The sequence below is a fragment of the Microcaecilia unicolor genome, chromosome 2 (genome assembly GCF_901765095.1).
Source record: "Microcaecilia unicolor chromosome 2, aMicUni1.1, whole genome shotgun sequence".
In the NCBI taxonomy this organism is placed as follows: domain Eukaryota; kingdom Metazoa; phylum Chordata; class Amphibia; order Gymnophiona; family Siphonopidae; genus Microcaecilia; species Microcaecilia unicolor.
In genome coordinates this window covers 518,395,633-518,423,566 of record NC_044032.1, presented here as the reverse complement: position 1 = coordinate 518,423,566, position 27,934 = coordinate 518,395,633, and the positions used below count along the sequence as shown (strand labels likewise).

General features: G+C 46.4%; 1 protein-coding gene across 1 annotated transcript in view; it reads left to right on the top strand.

Moving 5' to 3' along the window:
* ADGRA3 (adhesion G protein-coupled receptor A3) overlaps positions 1-27,934 on the top strand; it is a 203,271-nt gene that overhangs the window by 40,587 nt on the left and 134,750 nt on the right. The window contains exons 3-5 of the mRNA XM_030191235.1: positions 16,146-16,217; positions 24,979-25,050; positions 27,196-27,267. Coding sequence (XP_030047095.1) covers positions 16,146-16,217; positions 24,979-25,050; positions 27,196-27,267 — 216 coding nt within the window. The remainder of the gene's footprint in view (positions 1-16,145; positions 16,218-24,978; positions 25,051-27,195; positions 27,268-27,934) is intronic.

Below are 27,934 nucleotides of genomic sequence, written 5' to 3'. Positions count from 1 at the left end.
ACCATCAGAAACCATTCATTCAAGGACATGTTGTTTACTGCAAATTAGCCTCTAGTTATCTCCTGGGAAGCGTGGAGGAGCTTACCTCACAGAGACAGAGTCTCCGGGAGTACGTGTGAATCAACAGGGAAGTTTGCTACCTTGACTGATAAGACTTTCTTTGCTGCTATCACAAGGCCTTGCATTGTTCACCATGAATTCTGCTGGACAGAATTACACCATTTGTGATTGGTCCATAGGTATCACCTGACTCAGAAAGATGCCAATGTTGGACTGAAGAGAGAGGAGAGAAGGGAGAAGAACAGAATATTTGTTGGTGGATAGATGCTCTGAGAAGTGCTGGAGAGTGAGAGACTGATTTTCTAAACACACCAGTGAACTGAATACCTTGTAACAAGCTGACAAGGTCAGCTCAGCTACAGTACTAGGCCTCACCTGAAAGACTGTGTTATCGGTATACAGAACTTGGATTTTATTCCTGGGCTGAGAGACTCGCAGAGGATTCTGCTAGAGTCTCAGTGAGAAATCTGTTTCTGCCCCACTGGACATCTGTGATAAGGACTGCAAGGTAAGAGACTGGATTTACAGCTACAGGGGATTAGTTATTCTAAGGTTTTTGTCTGTAAAAAGACTGGTTCATCTAAGGATTTGTGGTCAGTTGTGGTATTATTAGCTGCTAAGTGTGTATTTTGCACAAGACATTAGTTGTGTAAATTCTTATAATCTCCTTAGGATATTAGTGTTGTGATTAGTTGTATTATCACTTATTCATATAGTTTATTTGGCTAATTTATTTTTTTATTTTCTTTTTATTTTAGTTACATTTGTACCCCGCACTTTCCCACTCATGGCAGGCTCAATGCGGCGGGCAATGGAGGGTTAAGTGACTTGCCCAGAGTCACAAGGAGCTGCCTGTGCCGGGAAGCAAACTCAGTTCCTCAGTTCCCCAGGACCAAAGTCCACCACCCTAACCACTAGGCCACTCCTCCACTCCATATATCATCTATCTATCTATCTATCTATCTATCTATCTATCTATCTATGTGATAATCTATTTTGAAGTACAAGTCTATTTTTGCAACCTGCTTTGCATTTTGTCACATTTATTTTTATATTTCTAATAAATAATATATTCCCATCTGTGGCATTGTTCCTTTCATTGGTACAGCTAATTAGACGTATCTAAGGACAAATAAGAAGTACACTCATCCCCTAGAAACTAGAAACGTGTCCAGAATAATTGCTATTTAGCAGTTTTCTGCCGGCCCAAGTACCTCAGATTATATATCAGGGGTTTGTCCTCTAATATATATATATATATATTTTCTGCAGTCCCTTTTGCTATATTTGCTGAGGGGCAGACAGTGTTTTGCATGTGTGACTGAGATATAGTTTTTCTGCTAATGTTAGTTTCTCTGTAGGGATTTGTAGCAATCCTTCTTGTTCTGTTTTCTCAATAGGAGGCATATTGCTATTCTTGGACCCAGCATATTATCTTTATTGCTGTCTTTTCATAGGTACTTTGTTTAGTTACCGTCCGGTTTCTTTTTTGAAAAAAAAAAAAAAAAAAAAGAAACCCTGCGCGTGTGGAGCACGCGCTCCCTGTTTCCCTCGCTTCCGGCGGGGACGCCGCGTTGCGGCCTAGTGGCCGCACGGTCGTTTTCTTTTTCGTGGTGTGATTTCAGCCACCATTGACGACTTTGACTTCGCCGACGCGATTTTTCCGTCGATGTCCTCAAGGGTCCCGAGTGGATTTAAAAAGTGTGGTCGCTGCGGCCGGCCGATCTCGCAGACCGACACCCACGCTTGGTGCCTCCAGTGCCTCGGGCCGGAGCACAATATCAAGTCGTGTTCCCTGTGTCTCGGTCTCCGGAAACGGACTCAGGTTGCGAGGCAAGTTCTGCGGGACCGTCTTTTTGGAACTTGCGCCGGCCCCTCGACGTCGACCTCAACGGCATCGGTATCGACGCCCGGTCCTTCGGTACCGGTATCGATGCCCGAGACATCGGCACCGATGGCATTGACCCCAGGAGAACAGGTCCCGTCGGCCCGCCGGTCCGCTGGCGAGGGTAGGGGTGAGCGGCCGCGTGGGCAGTCGGCCCCGGTCACTCCCTCAGCCCGTGGCCCTCGGGACCGAACCCTGTCTGACCCGGCTCCCCGGGACCGAGGGGGATCGTCCTCCTCCTCCTCCATACCTCCCGGCACCGGTGACGCGCATCGGAAGAAAGACAAGAAGCGTCGTCACCGGTCGCCCTCGGTGCATCCGGACATCGGAGAGGAGGCGGCGCCGAAGCGTCATCGTCGAGAGGAGAGGTCCCCGTCGGTCGTGGAGGTACCGACGCGTCAGGGTTCCGGCACCTCGGTGCCGTCTCCTGGCCCCCATCAGCTTCTGGCACCGACACCCCTACCGGCCCCACCGCCTTTCCCGGCAGCGGGCCTGGACGAGTGCCTCAGAGCCATCCTTCCGGGGATCCTGGAAGGGCTGATGCGCCAGGCTGTGCCGGCGCCGGGGGTGCTTGCGCCCTCGGCGCCGATGTCTGTGGCGCCGGTGAGCTCTAGCCCGGCGCCGGGGCCGTCGACACCGCCGCCGCTTGCGGCGCCGGTCTCGACCGCCACGCAGGTGGAGTCCCCGTCGACGTCGATGGAGGGAGCTCCGTCCCCGCCGGCGCGGGAGTCCACCGCTCGACGACACCGAGACCTCGGTGCCTCGACGTCGAGCCGGGCCCGGTTCAGGACTCAGCTACATGAGCTTATGTCCGATACCGAGGAAGAGGACTCGTGGGGGGAAGAGGAGGACCCTAGATATTTCTCCTCAGAGGAGTCTACGGGCCTTCCCTCGGACCCCACGCCTTCACCGGAGAGGAAACTCTCACCCCCCGAGAGCCTCTCCTTTGCCTCCTTTGTGCGGGATATGTCTATCAGCATTCCCTTCCCCGTGGTCTCTGTGGAAGAGCCGAGGGCCGAGATGCTCGAGGTCCTCGACTATCCATCGCCACCTAGAGAGTCCTCCACGGTGCCGCTGCACAATGTCCTCAAGGAGACACTGCTTCGGAACTGGGTGCGACCGTTAACTAACCCCACCATTCCCAAGAAAGCAGAGTCCCAGTACAGGATCCACTCCGACCCAGAGTTAATGCAGCCCCAATTGCCCCATGACTCGGCGGTCGTGGATTCTGCTCTCAAGAGGGCACGGAGTTCGAGGGATACCGGCTCGGCGCCCCCGGGGCGGGAGTCTCGCACTCTGGACTCGTTTGGGAGGAAGGCCTACCAATCCTCCATGCTCGTGACCCGCATCCAGTCATACCTGCTCTATATGAGCATTCACATGCGGACCTATGTGCAACAACTGGCGGACCTGGTCGAGAAGCTCCCGCCGGAGCAGTCCAGGCCTTATCAGGAGGTGGTCAGGCAGCTGAAGGCGTGCAGAAAGTTCCTGTCCAGGGGTATCTATGATACCTGTGACGTGGCATCTCGTGCTGCGGCCCAAGGTATAGTGATGCGCAGGCTCTCATGGCTGCGTGCCTCTGACCTGGACAACCGCACCCAGCAGAGACTGGCCGACGTCCCTTGCCGGGGGGATAACATTTTTGGTGAGAAGGTCGAGCAGATGGTGGACCAACTGCATCAGCGGGAAACCGCTCTCGACAAGCTCTCCCACCGGGCGCCTTCAGCATCCACCTCAGCAGGTGGACGTTTTTCCCGGGCCTGGCAGGCTGCACCCTATTCTTTTGCAAAGCGTAGGTACAACCAGCCGGCCCGAAGGCCTCGTCAGGCACAGGGACAGCCCCAGCGCGCTCGTTCCCGTCAACAGCGTGCGCCTAAGCAGCCCCCTGCGCCTCCACAGCAAAAGCCAGGGACGGGCTTTTGACTGGATCCACGGGAACATAGCCGCCCTCAAAGTGTCCGTACCGGACGATCTGCCGGTCGGAGGGAGGTTAAAATTTTTTCACCAAAGGTGGCCTCTCATAACCTCCGACCAGTGGGTTCTCCAAATAGTGCGGTGCGGATACGCCCTGAATTTGGCCTCCCTGCCTCCAAATTGTCCTCCGGGAGCTCAGTCCTTCAGCTCCCATCACAAGCAGGTACTTGCAGAGGAACTCTCCGCCCTTCTCAGCGCCAATGCGGTCGAGCCCGTACCACCCGGGCAGGAAGGGCAGGGATTCTATTCCAGGTACTTCCTTGTGGAAAAGAAAACAGGGGGGATGCGTCCCATCCTAGACCTGAGAGGCCTGAACAAATTCCTGGTCAAAGAAAAGTTCAGGATGCTTTCCTTGGGCACCCTTCTGCCAATGATTCAGAAAACGATTGGCTATGTTCCCTGGATTTAAAGGATGCATATACTCACATCCCGATACTGCCAGCTCACAGACAGTATCTCAGATTCCGCCTGGGCGCACGGCACTTTCAGTATTGTGTGCTGCCCTTTGGGCTCGCCTCCGCCCCACGAGTGTTTACAAAGTGCCTCGTGGTGGTGGCGGCGTACCTACGCAGGCTGGGAGTGCACGTGTTCCCATATCTCGACGATTGGCTGGTCAAGAACACCTCGGAGGCAGGAGCCCTCCGGTCCATGCAGTGCACTATTCAACTCCTGGAGCTGCTGGGGTTTGTGATAAATTACCCAAAGTCCCATCTCCAGCCAACCCAGTCTCTGGAATTCATAGGAGCTCTGCTGAATACCCAGACGGCTCAGGCCTTCCTTCCCGAAGCGAGGGCCAACAACCTCCTGTCCCTCGCTTCGCAGACCAGAGCGTCCCAGCAGGTCACAGCTCGGCAGATGTTGAGACTTCTGGGTCATATGGCCTCCACAGTTCATGTGACTCCCATGGCTCGTCTTTACATGAGATCTGCTCAATGGACCCTAGCTTCCCAGTGGTTCCAAGCCACCGGGAATCTAGAAGATGTCATCCGCCTCTCCACCAGTTGCCGCACTTCACTGCTCTGGTGGACCATCCGGACCAATTTGACCCTGGGACGTCCATTCCAAATTCCGCAGCCCACGAAGGTGCTGACGACGGATGCATCTCGCCTGGGTTGGGGAGCTCATGTCGATGGGCTTCACACCCAGGGTCTGTGGTCCCTCCAGGAAAAGGATCTGCAGATCAACCTCCTGGAGCTCCGAGCGATCTGGAACGCACTGAAGGCTTTCAGAGATCGGCTGTCCTACCAAATTATCCAAATTCGGACAGACAATCAGGTTGCAATGTATTACGTCAACAAGCAGGGGGGCACCGGATCTCGCCCCCTGTGTCAGGAAGCCGTCGGGCTGTGGCGCTGGGCGTGCCAGTTTGGCATGCTCCTCCAAGCCACATACCTGGCAGGCGTAAACAACAGTCTGGCCGACAGACTGAGCAGAGTCATGCAACCGCACGAGTGGTCGCTCCATTCCAGAGTGGTACGCAAGATCTTCCGAGAGTGGGGCACCCCCTCGGTGGACCTTTTCGCCTCTCAGACCAACCACAAGCTGCCTCTGTTCTGTTCCAGACTTCAGACACACGGCAGGCTAGCGTCGGACGCCTTTCTCCTCCATTGGGGGACCGGCCTCCTGTATGCTTATCCTCCCATACCTTTGGTGGGGAAGACCTTACTGAAGCTCAAGCACGACCGCGGCACCATGATTCTGATAGCGCCCTTTTGGCCCCGTCAGATCTGGTTCCCTCTTCTTCTGGAGTTGTCCTCCGAAGAACCGTGGAGATTGGAGTGTTTTCCGACTCTCATTTCGCAGAACGACGGAGCGTTACTGCACCCCAACCTTCAGTCTCTGGCTCTCACGGCCTGGATGTTGAGGGCGTAGACTTTGCTGCGTTGGGTCTGTCGGATGGTGTCTCCCGGGTCCTGCTTGCCTCCAGGAAGGATTCCACTAAAAAGAGTTACTTTTTCAAGTGGAGGAAGTTTGTCGTTTGGTGTGAGAGCAAGGCCCTAGAACCTCGTTCTTGCCCTGCACAGAACCTGCTTGAATACCTTCTACACTTATCAGAGTCTGGCCTCAAGACCAACTCAGTAAGGAATCACCTTAGTGCGATTAGTGCTTACCATTATCGTGTGGAAGGTAAAGCCATCTCTGGAGAGCCTTTAGTCGTTCGATTCATGAGAGGCTTGCTTTTGTCAAAGCCCCCTATCAAGCCTCCTACAGTGTCATGGGATCTCAACGTCGTCCTCACCCAGCTGATGAAACCTCCTTTTGAGCCACTGAATACCTGCCATCTGAAGTACTTGACCTGGAAGGTCATTTTTTTGGTGGCAGTTACTTCAGCTCGTAGGGTCAGTGAGCTTCAAGCCCTTGTAGCTCATGCTCCATATACCAAATTTCATCACAACAGAGTAGTGCTCTGCACCCACCCAAAGTTCCTGCCGAAGGTGGTGTCGGAGTTCCATCTTAACCAGTCAATTGTCTTGCCAACATTCTTCCCCAGGCCGCATACCCGCCCTGCTGAACGTCAGTTGCACACTTTGGACTGCAAGAGAGCATTGGCCTTCTACTTGGAGCGGACACAGCCCCACAGACAGTCCGCCCAATTGTTTGTTTCTTTCGACCCTAACAGGCTAGGGGTCGCTGTCGGGAAACGCACCATCTCCAATTGGCTAGCAGATTGCATTTCCTTCACTTACGCCCAGGCTGGGCTGACTCTTGAGGGTCATGTCACGGCTCATAGTGTTAGAGCCATGGCAGCGTCAGTGGCCCACTTGAAGTCAGCCACTATTGAAGAGATTTGCAAGGCTGCGACGTGGTCATCTGTCCACACATTCACATCACATTACTGCCTCCAGCAGGATACCCGACGCGACAGTCGGTTCGGGCAGTCGGTGCTGCAGAATCTGTTTGGGGTGTAAATCCAACTCCACCCTCCAGGACCCGAATTTATTCTGGTCAGGCTGCACTCTCAGTTAGTTGTTCTTCGTAGGTCAATTTCTGTTGTACCCTCGCCGTTGCGAGGTTCCATTGACCTGGGTTCTTGTTTTGAGTGAGCCTGAGAGCTAGGGATACCCCAGTCGTGAGAACAAGCAGCCTGCTTGTCCTCGGAGAAAGTGAATGATACATACCTGTAGCAGGTGTTCTCCGAGGACAGCAGGCTGATTGTTCTCACCTACCCTCCCTCCTCCCCTTTGGAGTTGGGTGTTTCATCTTTTGCTAGTCATTCAACTGGCGGGAGCGGTCGCGCATGCGCGGTGGGCGTGCCCTGCGTGCCGACCGTCCCGCGAAGCTTTTTTCCGGTTGGTGGGGGCTGCCGCGGACGTCACCCAGTCGTGAGAACAATCAGCCTGCTGTCCTCGGAGAACACCTGCTACAGGTATGTATCATTCACTGTATCTAAGGACAAATAAGAAGTACACTCATCCCCTAGAAACTAGAAACGTGTCCAGAATAATTGCTATTTAGTAGTTTTCTGCCGGCCCAAGTACCTCAGATTATATATCAGGGGTTTGTCCTCTAATATATATATATTTTCTGCAGTCCCTTTTGCTATATTTGCTGAGGGGCAGACAGTGTTTTGCATGTGTGACTGAGATATAGTTTTTCTGCTAATGTTAGTTTCTCTGTAGGGATTTGTAGCAATCCTTCTTGTTCTGTTTTCTCAATAGGAGGCATATTGCTATTCTTGGACCCAGTACATTATCTGTATTGCTGTCTTTTCATAGGTAGGGTTGGTTCAGTGTGATTCCTGGCAGTGCTGTTACGGTATTGCAGATTTGCAATAGACTCTCAGCTTTTAGCAGGGTTATGTAGTACTTCATAATGTCCCTAGGCTGGAGAGAAGTTGTGTAGAAATTTAGTAGCCTTTCTGTAATTCCGCTGTGTATATTAAAATTGAGGTTACAGAACTCTTACAGCACTATTGTTGGAATGGCTTATGAAGAACTCAATTGGAATCCACCAAAGGTGGGTGGGGGTGAGGACTATAATCATTTCACACAGGGCAGCAAAAGCATAGCATAGGGCAGCCAAAAACATAGCCTTGTTGGCTGAACACCAAATCTGTTGGTAGCATGCAAAGACCAAATTTGCTCACATTAAAGCTGCAGAATTGTTTATTTTACTCTAAAAGCATTATCATACTCTTAAAATATATACATTACTTTGTTTTACCAGCTCTGAAAATACTTCCATACTGTGCCCCTCCTTCTGGATTTATTTTTCTACTCCAGAGCTCTTTAGCTTTATTCTTTTTGGTCTATGTGGTTAAATAAAAGAAAAATGTGATCTGGTTTCCAAGTCTGTTCTAATTTTAAATCCTTTCCAGAAAACAGAAGCAAGCTTTAGTTAGGGACAGCTGCTCACTGCTATACCCACAGTTTATTTACATCAGACCAAAGGTCCATCAAGCCCAGCATCCTGTTTCCAACAGTGGCCAATCCAGATCACAAATACCTGGCAAGATCCCCAAAAAGTACAAAACATTTTATACTACTTATCCCACAAATAGTGGATTTTCCCCAAGTCCATTTAATAATGGTCTATGGACTTTTCCTTTAGGAAGCCGTCCAAACCTTTTTTAAACTCTGCTAAGCTAACCGCCTTTACCACATTCTCTGGCAATGAATTCCAGAGTTTAATTACATGTTGAGTGAAGAAAACCTTTCTCCGATTCATTTTAAATTTACTACATTGTAGCTTCATCGCATGCCCCCTAGTCCTACTATTTTTGGAAAGCGTAAACAGACGCTTCACATCTACCCATTCAGCTCCACTCATTATTTTATAGACCTCTATCATATCTCTTCTCAACCGCCTTTTCTCCAAGCTGAGGAGCCCTAGCCTTTCCTCATAGGGAAGTCGTCCCATCCCCTTTATCATTTTCGTCACCCTTCTCTGCACCTTTTCTAATTCCACTATATCTTTTTTGAGGTGCGGCGACCAAAATTGAACACAATATTCGAAGTGCGGTTGCACCATGGAGCGATACAAAGGCATTATAACATCTTCATTTTTGTTTTCTATTCCTTTCCTAATAATACCTAACATTCTATTTGCTTTCTTAGCCGCAGCAGCACACTGAGCAGAAGGTTTCAGTGTATCATCAACGACGACACCTAGATCCCTTTCTTGGTCCGTGACTCCTAACGTGGAGCCTTGCATGACGTAGCTATAATTCGGGTTCCTCTTTCCCACATGCATCACTTTGCACTTGCTCACATTAAACGTCATCTGTTATTTAGACGCCCATTCTCCCAGTCTCGTAAGGTCCTCTTGTAATTTTTCGCAATCCTCCCGCAATCTAACGACTTTGAATAACTTTGTGTCTTCAGCAAATTTAATTACCTCACTAGTTACTCCCATGTCTAGGTCATTTATAAATATGTTAAAAAGCAGCAGTCCCATTACAGACCCCTGGGGAACCCCACTAACTACCCTTCTCCATTGAGAATACTGACCATTTAACCCTACTCTCTGTTTTCTATCTTTTAACCAGTTTTTAATCCACAATAGAACACTACCTCCTATGCCATGACTCTCCAATTTCCTCTGGAGTCTTTCATGAGGTACTTTGTCAAACGCTTTATGAAAGTCCAGATACACAATTGGGAATTTTCGAAAGAGAAGGGCGCCCATCTTCCGACACAAATCGGGAGATGGGCACTTCCTTCTCTCAGGGTCGCCCAAATTGGCATAATCGAAAGCCGATTTTGGGCATCCTCAACTGCTTTCTGTCGCGGGGATGACCAAAGTTGACGGGGGCGTGTCGGAGGCGTAGAGAAGGCGGGACTGGGGCGTGCTTAAGAGATGGGCTTCCTCCGCCGATAATGGAAAAAAGAAGGACGTCCCTGACGAGCATTTGGTCGACTTAATTCATTTATTTTTCACGACCAAGCCTCAGATAAGTGCCCAAACTGACCAGATGACCACTGGAGGGAATTGGGGATGACCTCCCCTTACTCCCCCAGTGGTCACCAACCCCCTCCTACCCTAAAAAAAAAAAAATTTTGCCAGCCTCTATGCCAGCCTCAGATGTCATATCCAGCTCCCTGACAGCAGTATGCAGGTCCCTGGAGCAGTTTTAGTGGGTGCAGTGCACTTCAGGCAGGCGGACCCAGGCCCATCCCCTCCCTACCTGTTACACTTGTGGTGGTAAATGTGAGCCCTTCAAAACCCACCCGAAACCCACTGTACTCACATATAGGTGCCCCCCTTCACCCCTTAGGGCTATGGTAGTGGTGTACAGTTGTGGGGAGTAGGTTTGGTGGGGGGGGGGGGGTTGGGGGCTCAGTACTGAAGGTAAGGGAGCTATGCACCTGGGAGCAATTTGTGAAGTCCACTGCAGTGCCCCCTAGGGTGCCTGGTTGGTGTGCATGACCAAATGCCTTGAATTTGGTCATTTTTGAGATAGGCGTCCTCGGTTTCCATTATGGCTGAAAACTGGGGACGACCATCTCTAAGGTCGACCTAAATGTTGAGATTTGGACGTCCCCTGACCATATTATCGAAACGAAAAATGGGCACCCATCTTGTTTCGATAATACGAGTTTCCACGCCCCTTCACCGGGAGGTCCTTAGAGATGGGTGTCCCCATTCGATTATGCCCCTCAAAGTGTTATTGATCAGAGGTCTAGATTCTATATTGTGAAACTTAAGTATGATTACCTAATTCTTTAGGTACTTTCAACTTATTTTAAAATAAATTGTGTGAGTATGTATGTATGTATGTACCCCCTCCTCCCCACGACCAACATGGTGTTCTAATTTATTGTTGTAATTTCCCAACAATAACTAGTGAACTCCAAGAGAAAGGAAAACAAATCATTCAGGAAAATGTGTACTTTAGAGGGAAATCCGGTTGTTCCTGAATTGGTCTGGCTTGTTTTCAAGAGGCTTGGTTGCTGCTGCTGCCTCCATTATTTACTAAATTTTAATGTAGTTCTAAAAACACCGACATTGTTAAATTGTGAGTGGAGGGCTAACACAATGGTGTGTTTATAAACAAGCCCAGATTGTACTGGCTTAAGTCCAAATATCAGTTTCCACAGAGTTAATATTACAGAATTTATATTTTCTTTGTATAGAAATGTGGTAACTAGAACTAACATTTCAGGATTATATCAAATATAATTACTGGAAATACAAATAGTAGCTCAAAAAATTATTACTGGTATTCCATTTATGTAGAATATACAAAGCTTTTATTCATATTACTATTAAACACTTTCTCATAGCATACTGTCTCACACTGAGGAGATGAAATGAAGTAATCTAACACACTAAAAATAATGTCTAAGACAAAATTGAGATCCCACACCTGGTTACGCATTGGTTGGCCACCAGGCATTCCGTCTCGGACTTGCAGTTTGTGGCTCTGAAACAGATAAATTTAAAGGGGGGGGGGGGGAGATTTTTCAGCTATGTTGTTGCGGTGTGAACGTTTTATTTCTACATGGAATACTGTTGTCAAAAAGGGATTGAATAATGATATTAAATGATTAGTATAATGAAATTAGAAGCAGTGGGAGTAGCTCAATGCCGTGAACCAGTTATGCTTTATTAGGCAGTGGAGATGCAGTATTTGTAAGTGCGCCGCAGCACACTACACATCAGTTTTTTCTGACCTTTATGGTTTTAAAAAGTATTGGATTGATATTTCAAATGTTGTTTATTCATTATAAAGGTGTATTTATATCTTTTGGTGAGTAGGTTTTAACAACATGTTTGGTGGTGGTGGCAGTGGTGTACCGAGGGCGGGGTGGTCCACTCTGGGTGCACGCCGCTGGAGGGGTGCAGAAGTCAGCCGCGCGGCTGTCGGCTTTGCTGGTTCCCTGCTCCCTCTGCGCCGGAACAGGTTACTTCCTATTCCGGGGCAGAAGGAGCAGGGAACCAGCGGAACTGACAGCCGCGCGGCTGCTCCCAGCAGGTAAGAATGCACCCCGGAGGGTGGGGGGTGTCGTGCTGCACCCAGTGGGGGATTGGGGGGTGCGCAGTGGCGATCTGCTGTGATCTGTTGTGTGGGTTTGTTGTGTCCTTTCTTTCCTTTGTGCTGCTTTTGTGCGTGTATTGTAGATCTACCATTGTTTGGGTTGTTGTTGGTTTGGTGAGGTGTGTTGTATCTGGACAGTCTGTTGAGGTTGAGTATTCTGGGTATGATGTTGGTCTCTAAAAGAGGGGTGGCTAGTGTATGGTGTATCAGGGATTGGGAGTAGATTATAAGGAACAGTTTGGCGGTGTTCATTGGGAAGTTATACTGGAAGTGAGGCTGCTGCACAGGGTCCTATATAGCAGAGCTTTTCTACATCCACAATCCCTTTATCTCTTGTACTCTCCATCTGCTTGCACTAACTGAGACTTGGCTTTGCCCTGAAGACTGTGCTTCAGCTGCCACCCTGTGTCACGGAGGCTACCTTTTCTCCCATACACCTCACCTGGTTGGCCGCTGAGGTGGTGTCAGGCTACCACTCTCACCCTCTTGTAGATTTCAACCTCTTCTTCCACCTCTGCTTTAATTGTTCCTTGCTTCACTACCCATGTCGCTCTCCGTCTCCCCCTTTCTCCTCTTCATTTAGCTTTCTCCTCTCTTGCTTCTGCCTCACTGCCATGCCACCGTCCCGCCTCGCCTCCTTGTACACGCTCCTCTCCCTCCCAGTTTGCCTTTACTGTCTGCAGCACCAAGGAAGTGTGCAGCAGTAAATGCATGCTGCTTCTTTTGAGCCGGGAGCCCTCCATCTGTAGCTCCCGCCTCCTTTGTCAGAACTCCCTGTTTCCTGTTGGTGGGATGCTGTAGAGCGAGATCTTCTGGCTCCAGAGAAGTAATGTGCATCTAGTGCTGCAGACAGTAACAGCAAGCAGGAAGAGTTGGGGAGAATTAGATGCCTGAGTTCAATCTGTTCAAAATTCTGCTGCACGTTTAATATTTCACCAAAGTCGCTATGCCCATATCAGCCCTCTTCTGAAGTCATTTCACTGGCTCCCTATCTGTTTCCGTATACAGTTCAAGCTCCTCTTATTAACCTACTAGTAAAAAAGGCCCGTTTCCGAAACCAATGAAACAGGCGCTAGCATGTGGCTTTTTTTGTGTGTGTGTGTGTGTGTGTCACAGAGTTATTTTGTGTGAGTGTGGGATGTGTGTGCAGGTTGTTGATGTGTGTCTTTTTTTTGTTTTGTTATTTGGGTGGGGGGTTGGGGGATGTGCTGGGCTGGCAAAGTGGGATGGATTGGTGTGTGGCTTTGAGGGTGTGTTTCTGTTGTATTGTGTGTGCGTGGTTTTGTCTGTCAAGGAGGTTTGTGGAGGGGGGTCTTTCTGTTGGTGAAATGAAAATGTGGTTGTAGGGGGGTCAGCCTTTGCTGAGTGGTAGATTGTTTTTTTCCAGGTTTTTTTTTTGTGTTGTGCTGAGGCAGCAGTGTTGTTTTAGGTGGGCGGAAGGTAGAGGAGCACGTTCTTGGTCTGTCGGTATTTTTTGGCCGTTTCAGGGCTGCTGTAGGGGAACGCTGGAAGAGAAATGTGCTGTTGGAAGCAGTGCCGTCTTTTTCCATTGGGCTGGGGTTCTGGGCATCCTGGAGGTGGGTGACTGCTTGCCTGAGGACGGGGATGGTTGTTTTAAGTTGGCGGAAGGGAGAAGAGCACGGTCTCGGGCTGTCGGAGGGGTGATCCGGTATGTTCGGTCCATTTCAGGCCGGCTGCAGGGGAATGCTGGAACATTTATGCGCTGCAGGAATCAGCGCCGTCTTTTTCCGGGTGCTCGGGGAATCCCCGAGGTGGGAGACGGCTTGCCTGAGGCTGGGGATGGTTGGGCACATCCTTGGCCGCTTCGGCAAAAGGGGAAGAGGAAGGGGGTGGGGAGTTACCTGCAGCCGCATGAGAAACCGGGTATTCTTTGTTTGTTTTGTATTATTAGTTTGCATTTCTGTTGAAGAAAGAGTGTATGCCTTTCGAATGATGGAGGTGGTGCGTTGGTGTGCGTTTGTTTCGTTAGTTTGGCAGCCAGTCTCCAGCGATTCCTAGGCAGGGAAGGAGTAGGGAAACACGCTCCGCGTGTTTCCCTACTCCTCCCCCTTCCTTGGTCGCTGTTTGCTGCTGGCTGGGTCACGGGTAATCCTTCCAGCTGGGCCGCAGCTTGTCCTGTTCACCCATGTCCCAGATAGTGAGGGGCACGTTGTTCTCCGGCTCCACCGACTCCACATCAAGCGAATCCAAATATAGTCTGTGCTATACGCCCTCCGGCACTCTTCAGTACAGGCATTAGGCATTTAAAAATTTCTTCACCCTCCCCGGTCTATTTTTGCACATACCCACAGCAGGAATATTCTTCTCTCGTTCCAGCGGTGGTTCTGTGCTCTCCGTGCTGCACAGATAATGAGCTGTTCTGCTGGTGAATGCTCCTCCCTTATTGCCACGTAGTTTCCTCTGAGTGGTCTGTCTTATGTCGCCTAGCGTTGCCTGGGAACGGTTTTGTGATGGTTCTTTGTGTTTCAGAACGTTGAGGGTGTTTTTTCTGATTGGTCCATCATGCGAAGGCGGGGCAGAGAGACATGGAGGCATATTTTCAAAGCACTTAGCCTCCCAAAGTTCCATAGAAACCTATGGAACTTAGCCTCCCAAAGTGCTTTGAAAATATGCCTCATGGTCAGTGTTGTGGCTTCACCACCATGAACTGACGAACCCTTTAGGGAATGACTGAGTGACTTCAGAACGTTGTCTTCAGAATGTTGAGGGTGAGTTTTATTATAGTAGATAAGTGCATTCACTCTGCTGCCCCTCACTACCTCTCCACCCTCATCTCTCCCTACACTCCTTCCCAAGAACTCCATTCACTAGGCAAATCTCTCCTAATTGCACCCTTCTCCTCCATCGCTAACTCCAGACTCCGTTCCTTTTATCTCACCGCACCTTATGCCTGGAATAGACTTCCAGAGCCATTACGTCAAGCTCCATCCCTGGCCGCCTTCAAATCCGGGCTAAAGGCCTACCTGTTTGTTGCTGCTTTTAATTCCTAACTTGTCACTTGCTTGTACCTTATCTTGTCTTCCTCTCTTCAATAGTCCCTTTTCCCTATGTATCCTATCTGTCTGTCCTACGCTTATCCCTTATTTGTCCTGTCTGTCCTGATTTAGATTGTAAGCTATTTTGAGCAGGGACTGTCTTTTCTTCATGTTCAATTGTGAAGAGCTGCGTACGACTGGTAGCGCTATAGAAATGATTTGTAGTAGTAGTAGTAAAGGCAGCGATAAATGCTGGGACCCATGGGAGAAAATCGAGAAACTGTGGAATGGGTGATGGGGGAAGGAGAGTGCAAGGTTCCAGAATGCAGGCAAAGGGGAGGGGAGATGCAGTCAGGCTAGGCAAAGATGCCAGGATCTTAAATAGGGGATGAGATAAACAAGAGATGGTGCCCATGCAGGGGAGGAGATGAGGGAAGGGGGAAGAGAAGAGATGGTGCCCTTGGCAGGGGGAAGAGAATGGCCATATAGGAGAGAGGAGAGGAAAGGGGAAGAGAAGAACAGAAAGAAGAGAGAAGATGATACCCATGGGGGGAGGGGTGTTGAGGGGGAGATAATACCCATGGGGGGTTGCCGAGAGTGGAAGAGAAGAAAAGAAAGAGAGGCGGTGGTACCTATGGACAGGAGGGAAGCAGAAGGAAAGAGAGAAGATTGTTCCCTTAGAGGGAGGGGATAGGAGAGGAAAGGAAAGAAGATGATATTCTGCCCATGGAGGGGAGAAGAGAGTAGATTGTTCCCATGGAGGGGAAAGGAAAAGAAGAAAGATGAGAGGAAATCGTGCTTATGGAGGGGAAGGGAAGAGAAGAGAATAGATGAAAACAACAGATTTCAGGAGAAAGAAAAATGGAGGAAAGTTGAACTTGAAAGATGAATGAAGGGCAGGAAGTGAAGAGAGAAAAGAAATAATGAATTGATCATATGCCCTGGAAACAGAGTTCAGAGCACAGACAGAGGGAATCATAGAACAAATGATTAGAAAGATAAAATCACCAGACAGTAAAGGTAAGAAAAATTATTTTATTTTCAGTTTAGTAGTGTAATATGTCAGTTTTGAGAATTTATATCTGCTGTCTATATTTTGCATTGTACAGGAGGAAAGTGAGGGAGATCCTTTATGCAATTAATTGTGCAATTAAAAATGTTAATTGATGTGCAGTCCTAGTATACATAGATTTAATAGTATGACATCCCTAAAGAGAAATTCTTTGACAAACCTTTTCATTTTTTGTAGGGATCTTAAAAACAACCTTATAAGTAAAATAGAACCAGGTGCTTTTCTGGACCTTTCATCTTTAAAGAGATTGTAAGTATTGTATTTTGTCTACTATTTTACAGTATTTAAAAGAATGTGTATTGTTTTAGTTCTGGTAAATGTTTGGAGCTGTTTTACAGAAGCATGTTTACAGTTTCTCTGAGAACAAGCAGGATATCATCTTCATACATAGGGGTGATGTCATCTGACTGACCTGGCATGGGAAAAATCCCCAGGTTCTTTTTTAGAAGCTTTTGGGAGCCTTACAGCTCATGCACATACGCTTTGCTGCCCACCGTGACAAGACTTGTCAGTCCTTTTCTGCAGAGCTGAACAGATATTTGTCACAGAACTCTTGTGTTGCATTTTGCACCTTGGGCTTTTTGCCTTTCTCTCGATGCTTTGCTGCCTTATTTTTGTCAGTTCTTCACTGATCCAGTGTTTCCCTTTCTTCCCCTTTTAGGTTCCTTTGTTTTTTTCGGCAGTTGAAATTTCCTTACTTTTTCAACAGCTCTTTGGCCCTATTAGTCTTGAGTGCTTCGGTCAGGGTTCTGTTTTTTCCCTTTGTTTTTCAATCATTGAGTCATTTGATTTCACTTTGGCTATCTTCTCTGACATATCACAGAAAATCTGCCAGTGATTTTAAGCAGTACACCTGGTGTGGCAAGACCATACTGAAAACCAATACTCATAATTAGTGCTTGTCATGCTTGGCACTCGACCATGATGCTTCTTGACATCTTTGTCATCAGTTGACCAAGAGAACCATCAAATCGAGAGCAGCACAAAAGTATTTTTGGCACCGAGAAGTCTGGTCCATTGCCATTGTTCTCTGTGGCCCACAGAGCTGCATCAGACACTGAGGTTGCATTGACATCAAGGAGGTCTCCACCTGCCTTGGCATCCAGTGTCACCTTAGATCCGGTACTGAGGACTCATACAGATTGGACATAATCCTTGTTGGAGCCATGGAACTCCAATAAGGTGCGTTGGGTGGAGGCCAGGAAGCACCAACATCAGTCCTTCTTGAAGTAGAGCACTGGGGCACTGGCAACACCTGAGATTCACCCACGCATTGAAGGTTGCTCCCCCTCCAGGGAATCGGCATTGACGTAGGAGCCTCCAATCAGTTTGGGACCAGTCTTCTGATTCAGCACAAATACCTTCTGTGGACTTGACCAACTTGACTATATGCTTCCGCCTTTGCTGGTGCATGTTACCGAGGAGCAGATTTGGGCCAATAAGTAGGAGTGCTGAGGTGACTTCTAGCCCTCTGAGATGATGTCTGTGTCCAGCGCCTTGGGGGGGGGGGGGGGGGATGACTTTCTCCAGGTTCTGTACTGTGCTTCGGCTATATCATCTTGAATCAGCCTATTTGGGCAATAGTTCAAGGCCAGTGAGGACTCAGAGCAGTACTATCTGTGTTAGATTGCTTTTGGGCATCTGAAGATGAGCCAGAGGACCTTTGAGGCGAGACCCCTTGAACTTCCGTCGGACTTATCCCCACCACAAGAAAGGAGGAAGCCTCCACCTGAGGAGCTCTCTTCTGCCAGGGAGATGGCTGAGGTAAGTAGGAGGTTGAGGGTGAGCCCAGGGTATGACTTTGAGGCCCATTCTAATAAGTTGTGACAGTTCCTGTTCATAGCATCCTCAAGGCTGTGCACGTAAGATTGTGGGAAGTCCCCCTCTCTGTTCAAACTGTACACAAGAAGGCTGACTCATAGAGTCCAAAGGTTTCCTGAATTTGAAAAGCTCCAGCTGCCTCACCACTTCATGGTTGTTGAATCCACTCTCAAAAGAGCCAAAAGCTCCAAGTCACACTCCTTGCCACTCCCAGGGAAGGATGCATATTTTGTACACTTTTAGAAAAAAAGTGTACCAGAATTCTATGCTGTCCTCCAATGCACATTAATTTCAGCTGTTCATGAGCATGTATTTGTGGTTCTTGAACAGAGTTTGCAGACACTTTACTGCCTGAGAAGGCTGCTGAACTTCGCCAGTTAGTAGCCAAGCACATGGTCCGGGCAGCCTATGCTTTTGATTTGTTATCCAGAACCTCTGTTATGGATATTGGAGTGCCGAGACTCTCCTGGCTGCATGCTTCCGACCTAGAGCCAGCAGTTCAGTAGCAGCTGACGGTTGTCCCCTGCTTGGGTGATAACCTTTTTGGCAGCAAGGTGAAAGAGATTGCTGATCTCATCAAGAAACACGCTGATACCATCAAGTCACTTTCCCATCCACTCCTGCTGCACCCTCCTCTTCCAAGAGGTTTTCAGGCGCAGGCCACGGGAGACCGTACTACTGTTAAAGGCATAGGGGCCTTCCTGTCTTATGTGTTTCCCATTTGGCCCAGAGCTCTCACCCTCACCTGAGGCAGCAAAAAAACTCAGACTTCTGTCAGCTCCCCAGTCGTAGCAGGGGATGACCTTTTGATTGGCTCCAAGTAAAAGTAACCATCCCAGATAGCCTACTGGTAGGAGGCAGGCGGAATTTTTTCTAAGAAAGGTAACCCCTTATAGCCTTAGAATAGTGGGTTCTCAAAATTGTCTGGTAGGTTACACACTTAATTGGCAAACACCTCCTCCAAATTGCCCCCCCCCCCCCCAAGAGCCTCAAAGTTCAGCTTTCAGCACAAAAAACTCCTGTCTCAGGAGCTCTTTCCTTTTGCAAGTCAATTAGCCTGTTCCACTAAGGGAAAAGGGGAAGAGATTTTACTCCAAGTACTTCCAGTCCCCAAGAAAACAGGAAGATTCCATCCCATCCTAGACCTTAGGGCCCTGAACAAATATCTGGTCAATGAAACGTTCAAGATGGTTGCCCTAGGCACCTTACTCCCCATGTTTCAGGTACAAGACTGGCTATACTCTCTGGACATAAAGGACACTTATAGCCACATTCAGGTATATCCATACACAGGAGGTACTGTATCTCAGATTTTGGGTAGGGAAACACCACTACCAGTACCACATTCTGCCCTTTGGCTTCGCGTTGGCTCCCAAGGTCTTTGCAAAATGTCTAGCAGTAGTTGCAGCATCACTATGCAGACGTGGAAGTACATGTGTTTCCCTACTTGGATGATTGGCTGATAAAGAACACGTCCAGGGATGGGATTCAGGAATCCATGTCCAGAACTATTTGGGTGTTAGAGCTGCTAGGGTTTGTTCTCAACAGGTTTCCGATCTGAAGAAGAAGGGTTGCCTTTGAAAGCTAATCAAAAGATATGTTATTTCCAATAAAAAAGGTGTCATCTTATTTTATATTTTATGTTTTGATTTATTTCTATTTATTACCTTTAAAAGTGGACTAACATGGCTACCATACAACTTTTCTCAAATACCCAAAATATTATCTGCTTCCTATCCAAAAGTTGGAGTTAATTGGAGCTGTGCTAAACATGTTTCAAGGCTGAGCTTTTTTACTGGACCAGGGCCAGGACACACTCATCTGCATTGCAGCCCACGTCCAACAAAGCCAGCAGATCACAACTTGACAGATGTTGAGATTACTAAACCACATGACTTCCATCATCCACCTGACACCCATGGCTCACCTTCATTTGAGAACTGCTCAGTAGACCCTAGCTTCCCAGTAGTTGATTAGCGTCGCTCTTCCTCTACAGAAGTTTCTCTTTTGGTGGACCACTTGATCAACTTGAGGATTTCCATTAAAAATTGCCTTACCACACAAGACACTGACAACAGGGCTTCACAATCAGGGACAGTGGTCCTTCCAGGAGAACCTGATATAAACATCCTGAATCTCCAAGCAGTATGGAATGCTGTAAAGGCTTTCATGATTGACTGATGCACAGAGTTGTTCTCATCCAAACAGACAACCAGGTTGTGATGTGCTGTATCAACAAACAGGGAGGCATGGGCTTGTACTTCTTGTATCGGGAAGTGCTGGGGTTGTGTACTTGGGCCTCTCAAAATGGGATGCTACTTGGGGCTACTTACCTGGCAGGGAAATATAGCAGTCTGGCTGACAGACTGAGCAGGGTGATACAACCTCACAAGTGGTCCCTCCAGCATTGGCATAGTCTGGGAGATCTTCCAAGAGTGGGGCACTCCCTTTTTGCCTCATGTCAATAAGGTCCGTCACTGTTCCAGACTGGAATCATGTGACAGATTAGTCTCAGATGCCTTTCTTCTTCATTGGGAAACAGGTATTCTATTTGTGTACTTTCCCATTCCTCTCATTGCAACAAATTTGCCTGACACGCAGGCAGATCAGGGGGTCCATAATTCTCATCCCCCCTATTGGCCAAGGTAGATGTGGTTCCCTCACCTTCTGCAGCTTGCCTCTGAGGAATTGTGGAGAATGGACTGCTTTCTGACTCTCATCACTCAGAATGAGGGATCACTTTTCCATCCCAGTCTCCAATCCCTGGCCTTCATGGCTTGGATGTTGAGAGGGTAATAGTTGAGTTACTCCACTTGTACGAGCATGTCTCTCAAGTTTTACTTCCAGGAAAGATTCTGCTAAGAAGTCATATTTAATTTTAAGTGGAGGAAATTTGCTGTCTGGTGTGAGGGTGAGTCCCTAGGTACTTTTTTCTGTCCTACACAAAAACTGCTTGAGTACCTTCTACACTTTGAGTCTGGCCTCAAAGCTAGCTCTGTTAGGGTTCACCTTAGTGTAGTTGGCACTTCTTACTGTGTAGAGGGTATACCCATCTCTGTAAGATTCTAAGAACACAAGAATAACCATACTGGGTCAGACCAGTGGTCCATCTAGCCCAGTATTCTGTTTCCAACAGTGTCCAAACCAGGTCAAAAGTAGCTGGCAGAAACCAACATTCCATGCTATATATAGTTTGATTCATGATTCTAGTCAACTATCAAACCTCCCACAGTGTCATGGGATATCAGTGTGGTTCTCACCCAGCTGATGAAAGCTCCATTTGAGCTGTTTGATTCCTGCTACTTGAAGTTTTTGACGTGGAAAGTTTTATTCTTGGTGGCGGTCGATTCAGCTTGCAGAGTCAGTGAGCTTCAGACCTTTGTGGCTGATCCTCACAAAAAAATAATTTTGCACATGCATTCTAAGTTTGTTCCCAAGATCATGTCTGAGATCCATCTATGCCAGTATTCTTCCCAAGACCTCATACTAGACCTACATGCTAGACCTCGTGGACCTGCCTCCCAGAAACGCTATAAGATCAGCCCGCTCATTTCTCAATCTTCACTTCCTCAGCTGTAAAGGAGTAAAATACAAAGTAACACATGCGACCAGCTTTTCTTACATTAGCACGCAGATGTGGAATGCACTACCAACTAATGTGAAAACAATCAATGAAATAACCAATTTCCGCAAATCTCTGAAAACCCATCTCTTCAATAAGGCCTACTACGTCAACCCGTAGATTAATTACACACCTCATCACTCCACCCTTACTCTGAAAGCCAAAGTTCTATAACAGTTTGCATATATCTTTCCTGTCATCTTCGATCTCTTTGTAACACCAATTGTATCTCTTATCCTGAAATGGTGATGCCATAACAGGTCTTTGTAAGCCACATTGAGCCTGCAAATAGGAGGGAAAATGTGGAATACAAGTACTATAAATAAATAAATAAATAAAATAAATACTCATCCTGGCAAAAGCACACTGCACACCTTGGAATACAAGAGAGTCTTGGCCTTCTATCTGGAGCAGACTAAAGCCCATAGAGAGTCCAGCCAACTTTTTTTTTTTTTTTTTTGACCCAGGTAGGGTGAGAACAGCCATTGACAAGTACACATTTTCCAATTGGCTAGCAGACTACATTTCCTTTACTTATGCCCAGGCAGGAATGATTCTAGAGCAGAGGTTTTCAACCCAGTCCTCAGGGCACACTCAGCCAGTCAGGGTTTTCAGGATATCCTTAAAACCCCAATTGGCTGAGTGTGCCCCAGGGTCTGGCTGGTCCTTGATGGTCACAGCAGACAGGAAGGCATGCACGCATGTGTGGTGAGGCTCCCAAAATCTTCTAGAAAAGAAGCTAGGGATTTTTCCCGGACTAGCTCCGTTGAATGTCACCCATATATTTGAATGTGTCCTGCTTTTCTTGAAGCAACGCTCTACAGATGAGTAAATTCGCTTTTCTGTTTGTGGTGTGTAACATACATTTTAGGTAGGTATAGAAGGACTTTTACAGAAATGCTTAACCAAATAATTGTGCCTATTGCTAAGTTTGTGTACATATTACAAGCAGGGAAAACTGCTTTAGGAACAATGCAAAAAATACTCTATTAATTCCCAATCCTCCTGTCATGATCCGTTCTGCCTTCTAAATACTATTTTCCATCAACAAGCAGGATTCAGCAGGACACACAAAAAGGATCACAGCAGGAGGTGGGAGAGAGAGCAGCTGGAAGGCAGGAGAAGGAAGAGGAGAGGAAAGAGAAATTAAATTTAAGGGCGAGAGGGAACAAATAAAGAGGTTAGAGTTGAGGGTGGGGAGGGAATATAAAAAGAGGATGTGAGGAGGGATTAGGACTGAATTCAGGAGAAAGAACTTCTTCCTTTTCTGGATCCCTCCTCTCAAGATCCCAGAACCCGCTGGCAGCCTTCGTCCCTCAATCTTCAAGTAGCACTTTTCGAAAGAAACGTCTAAGTGTGAATTTGGACGTTTTACAAAGACATCCAAATTCCGAGGCGAAGACAAGGTAATTTTCGAAAAAGATGGATGTCCATCTTTTGTGTTCGAAAATACCATGGACGTCCTTGGATTTGTACGTTTTGCGATTTGGATGTCTTTGATTATCGGCCATTTTCGAAAACAAAAATGTCCAAGTTTAAAATGTCCAAATGCAAGCCATTTGGATTTGTGAGGAGCCAGCATTTTTAGTAGGCTGCCCAGGACAGCAGTCGGGCACCCTAGGGGGCACTGCAGTGGACTTCATAAAATGCTCCCAGGTACACAGCTCCCTCACCTTGTGTTCTGAGCCCCCCCCCCACCAAAAAAAACCCCAAACCCACTACCCCCAATTGTACACCACTACCATAGCCCTTAAGGGTGAAGGAAGGCACCTATATGTGGGTACAGTGGGTTTCTGATGGGTTTTGGAGGGCTCACTGTTTCCTCCACAAGTGTAACAGGTTGGGGGGGGGGGGGGTGGTATGGGCCTGGGTCCACCTGTCTGATGTGCACGGCACCTACTACTAAACTACTCCAGGGACCTGCATGAGCTGAAATGGACCTGAGTATGACACCTGAGGCTGGCATAGAGGCTGGCAAGTAATGTTCTTCATCAAAATTTGGGGGTTGGGAAAGGGGTTAGTGACCACTGGGGGAGTAAGGGGAGGTCATCCCCGATTCCCTCCGGTGGTCATCTGGTCATTTTGGCACCTTTTTGTGCCTTATTTGTAATAAAAACAGGTCTAGCAGAAAACATTGAAGCTTTAGTTCTGGACGTCTTTGCTTTGTTCCATTATGGCTCAAAGACGTCCAAGTCTTAGGAACGCCAAAGTCCCGCCTTAAACACTCCTCCGATACTCCTCCTTGAGATTTGGACGTCCTTCCGACGGACTTCTGAGAAAGACGTCCGAAATGCGGTTTCGATTATACTGATTTGGACCTCTCTGTGAGATGGACGTCCAAATGCCGATTTATGTCACTTTTTGGACGTCCATCTCTTTCGAAAATGAGCCCAGTGGTCTGGTACTTTTTCCATTTATGGATCTATTGAATGGAACAGATTGCCCTTGAGACTCAAAAGTGAAACTTCTTTGTCTATGGTTTAAAGGAAATTTTGCTGTACCAGGCTTCTCATGATTCTGCTTGAAAGATGAAACATCGGACAAGTATTAGATTCCCTTCTGGAACTGTATATTTTCGATTTTTGTATTTATTTTTTATTTGTTTTGTTGTTTTGATTGTGTTTCTATTGCATTCCGCTATGGATAAGGGCAGACTAGAAATAATAAATTTCAATTTGAGTCTATTGAATCTTCTTCATTGGACCACATTACCTGGCTGATGCCTTTTCTAGCAGTGGTTAGTTGAGCTAGAAATACTGTATGGGTTTGAGGGTGGGTCATGGGCAGAAAATGGGCGTGGATTGAATATTTACTGTATGCTGTACTTACCCAGTGCTAACTTATCACTTTTGCAGTTTGCGCTGGTTCACTTTAGAGCCGCCTTAATAGGAGGCGCTTAGTGCATGTGTGCTAGTACAGTTTTCAATGTGATAATTGCTGAGGACATTCTGGGCACACTCCCAAGAATTAATGCACAGCCTTTGCACTTACTACATTTTAATTTTTGCTGTTAAGGTGCACAGAATGCAAAAACTTTGCGTACTTTATTAAAAAAAAAAAAAGCTACAAATACAAAATAGGAAAAGAGCTATTGTTTATCTGTGAGGGTATTCCACCCTTCCCCATTCAGCTTCACTGGGAACAATATTGGAAGGTTGGAGAGGGAGAAGCAAGAGAGGGCTCTGTTGCTGATTCCTAGATTTAGGGCCCTTTTTACAAAGGTGCGCTAAAAATCATGTTCCTAAAGGGCGTCTGTAGAGTTTAGTGTGCGCTAATCATTAGCACACCTTAAAAACGCTAGCACACCTTTGTAAAAGACCCCCACAGTGAAAATTTATTGAAGCTTGGTGTGTGAGAGCTCTTTCTCTCTCTCTCTCTCTCTCTCAACAATATATATCTACCTTTTATAGATTTGTTTGTATCATGAAAAAGATACATTTTTTACAGATCAAGATTTTTAAAGTACTGGACTATGTTTTTACATAAGCACTTTCTTTAGATATGCATTTAAAATTTGGGAATTAAATGTGGAAGATATCAACGGTAATTATATATTTTTGTGAACAGAGATTTGACCAGTAACAGAATAGGCTGCCTGAATGCAGATACGTTTAAGGGACTCAACAATCTCAGTAGACTGTAAGTATATTTTGTTTACTTTTACAAGGAATATGTATTGATTGATGCTATTTGGATTTGATAATATTTGTTCTTTGTATCTAGGAGTGGTTATCAAATGTTTCTGTTCAATGTGAGCCACATAGAACCCAAACTTGTTTGGGACAATGTGTGATATAAATGTCATAAAATAAAAAAAAAAATTATAACTTGATTGTGGAATCCTGCAAATATTTTACCTCTTTTAATGTTATTTTTGAGCTGTATTGTACAGTTTTACTAAAGGCGGCATCATTTGCTTCATATTACTCAGTGGTATGTGTGCAACTTCCTTTAAATTATCTTATCTTCTAACTTCTCTTACTCCTTTACCTATTTACGGGGCCCTTTTACTAAGCTGTGCGAAAAGAGACCCTGAGCTGGTGGCGGAGGCCGTTTTTGACACACGCCAGGTCCCTTTTTACCGTCCATGTGGGAGCTGACATGGAACCCTTTAGCAAAAGGGACCCTGTATGTTCCATCTTTGCTTATACCCTACACCAGTGATTCCCATACCTGGTCCTGGAGGTACCCCAGCCTCCACTGCATGCAGATCTCTCACTTGAATATTCATTGTGGATATCCTGAAAACCTGACTGGTATGGGTGCCTCCAGGACCAGGTTTGGGAACCACTGCCCTACACTGTCTATTAAAATGTTTTATTTAAGTATTGTGTTGATATTGTAAGCTATATACAATGTCATACTTTGTATTGTTAATTGAATATTTTTACTGCTGTAATTGTCTAGTGCTTATGTTTGACTTATTTTTGCTGTACACCACCTTAAATGAATTATTTTAAAAAGACGGTAAATAAATCCAAATAAATAACTAAACAGTGTAACTTCTTGTTAGTTAACTGCCATGTAGTGCAAATTCCACCCACCTCAAAGGTGGCAGTATATGTTTGATTGCATAGTCGTACTGAGGCTGTTTTTGGATAAGCATGCTTTGATGGTTTATAATAAAGTAGTTTGTATGGATATGCATTCATTCATTCATTATTTATTTATTGCATTTGTATCCCACATTTTGCAGGCTAACCAACAAATTAATGTGGGTTAACTTGATTGTGCATGTTAAATGTTGTTAGCATGAGTTAACAAATTTCTGTTGAGACAAACTGAAAAGAAAAACGTGAAAATCAGGAAATATTTAGAAAAAAATGAAAACCAATTTTTTTTGCCTGTATGTCATGTGGCAAGCCCATTCAGTTTGATTGGGCTGTGTCGGCATTACCTTTGTAAAAGGGAGGCTTAGAGGCATATTTTCAAAGCACTTAGCCTTCCAAAGTTCCATAGAAACCTATAGAACTTTAGAAGGCTAAGTGCTTTGAAAATATGCCTCTTAGTGTTTTATTTTATTGCATGTCACATCCCAATCTGTACATTAAAGTCATAGAGTATTGAAATTTATTTCATTCTTTCGACATCACAAGTGCTACTTGAAGAACTTGTTGGCTTCAAGGGAAGGCATGCTCTTACTCTTCTGCTGGCGGCTAGTTTGAGAGTTAGAAGAAGAGTAATTTGCAGACGGGGCAAAATATCTTTAGTATATTTTGGAGATATTTTATATGAGTGAAACCTTAGGTCATGTCAGCATTTTCTTTTGCTTTATACATAAGAATGTTGTTCACATGCATCAAAAGATAAACAGGACAAAACATATAAAACCAATAATATAAACTAGGTGCCAGCTTTTATATAGACGAGCATAAAAAATTTAGAATACCAGCGTACACTTGCCTATGTGTGCACATGTATGTGTATATGCCAGTATTCCACCAAAGCACTATACTTAGCATTTATTTGCAAGGTGGCATGCACATGGATGAGACATAGTTGTGCTCCTATTTACATGTGAAACTTACAGAATACTGTAAGTTATATGTGTTGACATATTTAGGCACTCATAATTAGACCAGCTCTATGACTGATATAAGTGCACTTGCCTTGATGTCAGGCATTCCAATACTGGTTTACGCTTGTATTCTATAACGGAACCTAAGCACCTTGGTTCCCTTATAGACTGGGCTTAAGTCCACCCTCATTGTGCCTAAATGGAGAAGCCCAGTTGTAGAATTATCCCCTTAATACTAGTACTCATTATTGCTTTTGCTTTTGCAGAAATCTTTCAGGAAATCTGTTTTCTTCATTAGCACAAGGAACATTTGATAATCTGGGTTCACTGAAGTCTTTGTAAGTAATGCTTTTACAATGTATGTTTTAAAGGAAATTCTACTATGGCTCTTTTTCCTCTCCATTTAAAAGCATCAGTATTATAGATTTGTTTTTTAAATAATGTTATGTGATTACTGCATGAATCCATTAGAATTTATGGAAATACAGGTTAAGCGAAATAAGTATTTTTGAACTGACTTAATACATTTCTGGGAGAACAATGTATTAAGGAATAGGTGGTTAACAGTATCAAAAGCAAAACATATGTTAAGGAGGATAAAGTAAAGGCTTGTAGCTTTAGCAATGAATGTCTTATTGGAGATGTTTGCAAGACCCCCACACACAAAGACAAAACACACCCTGGTGGTCCAGTGAGACCCCTGTCCTCCTGCCCCTCACTATCCCTCCTGTGTGCCATGGGTCCAGTGGGACCCACAACAGGGGGCCTGACCTGACCCAACCCCCCCCCCCAAAAAAAAAAAAAAAAAAAAAAAAGCATGCCTTAGCGGGCTAGTGGGAGGGGTCCACCAACCCAACCCCCTCCCCAGTATCTTCAAAGTTGGAGGAAGAGTGACTAGTACCCCTTCCCCCTCAGCGGGTGCCAACTCAAAATGGTGATGCACTGGGTGAGGCTTATCTTCCATATAAGGGAGACACAGGGCAAGCCAGGGCACTGCCATTTTGG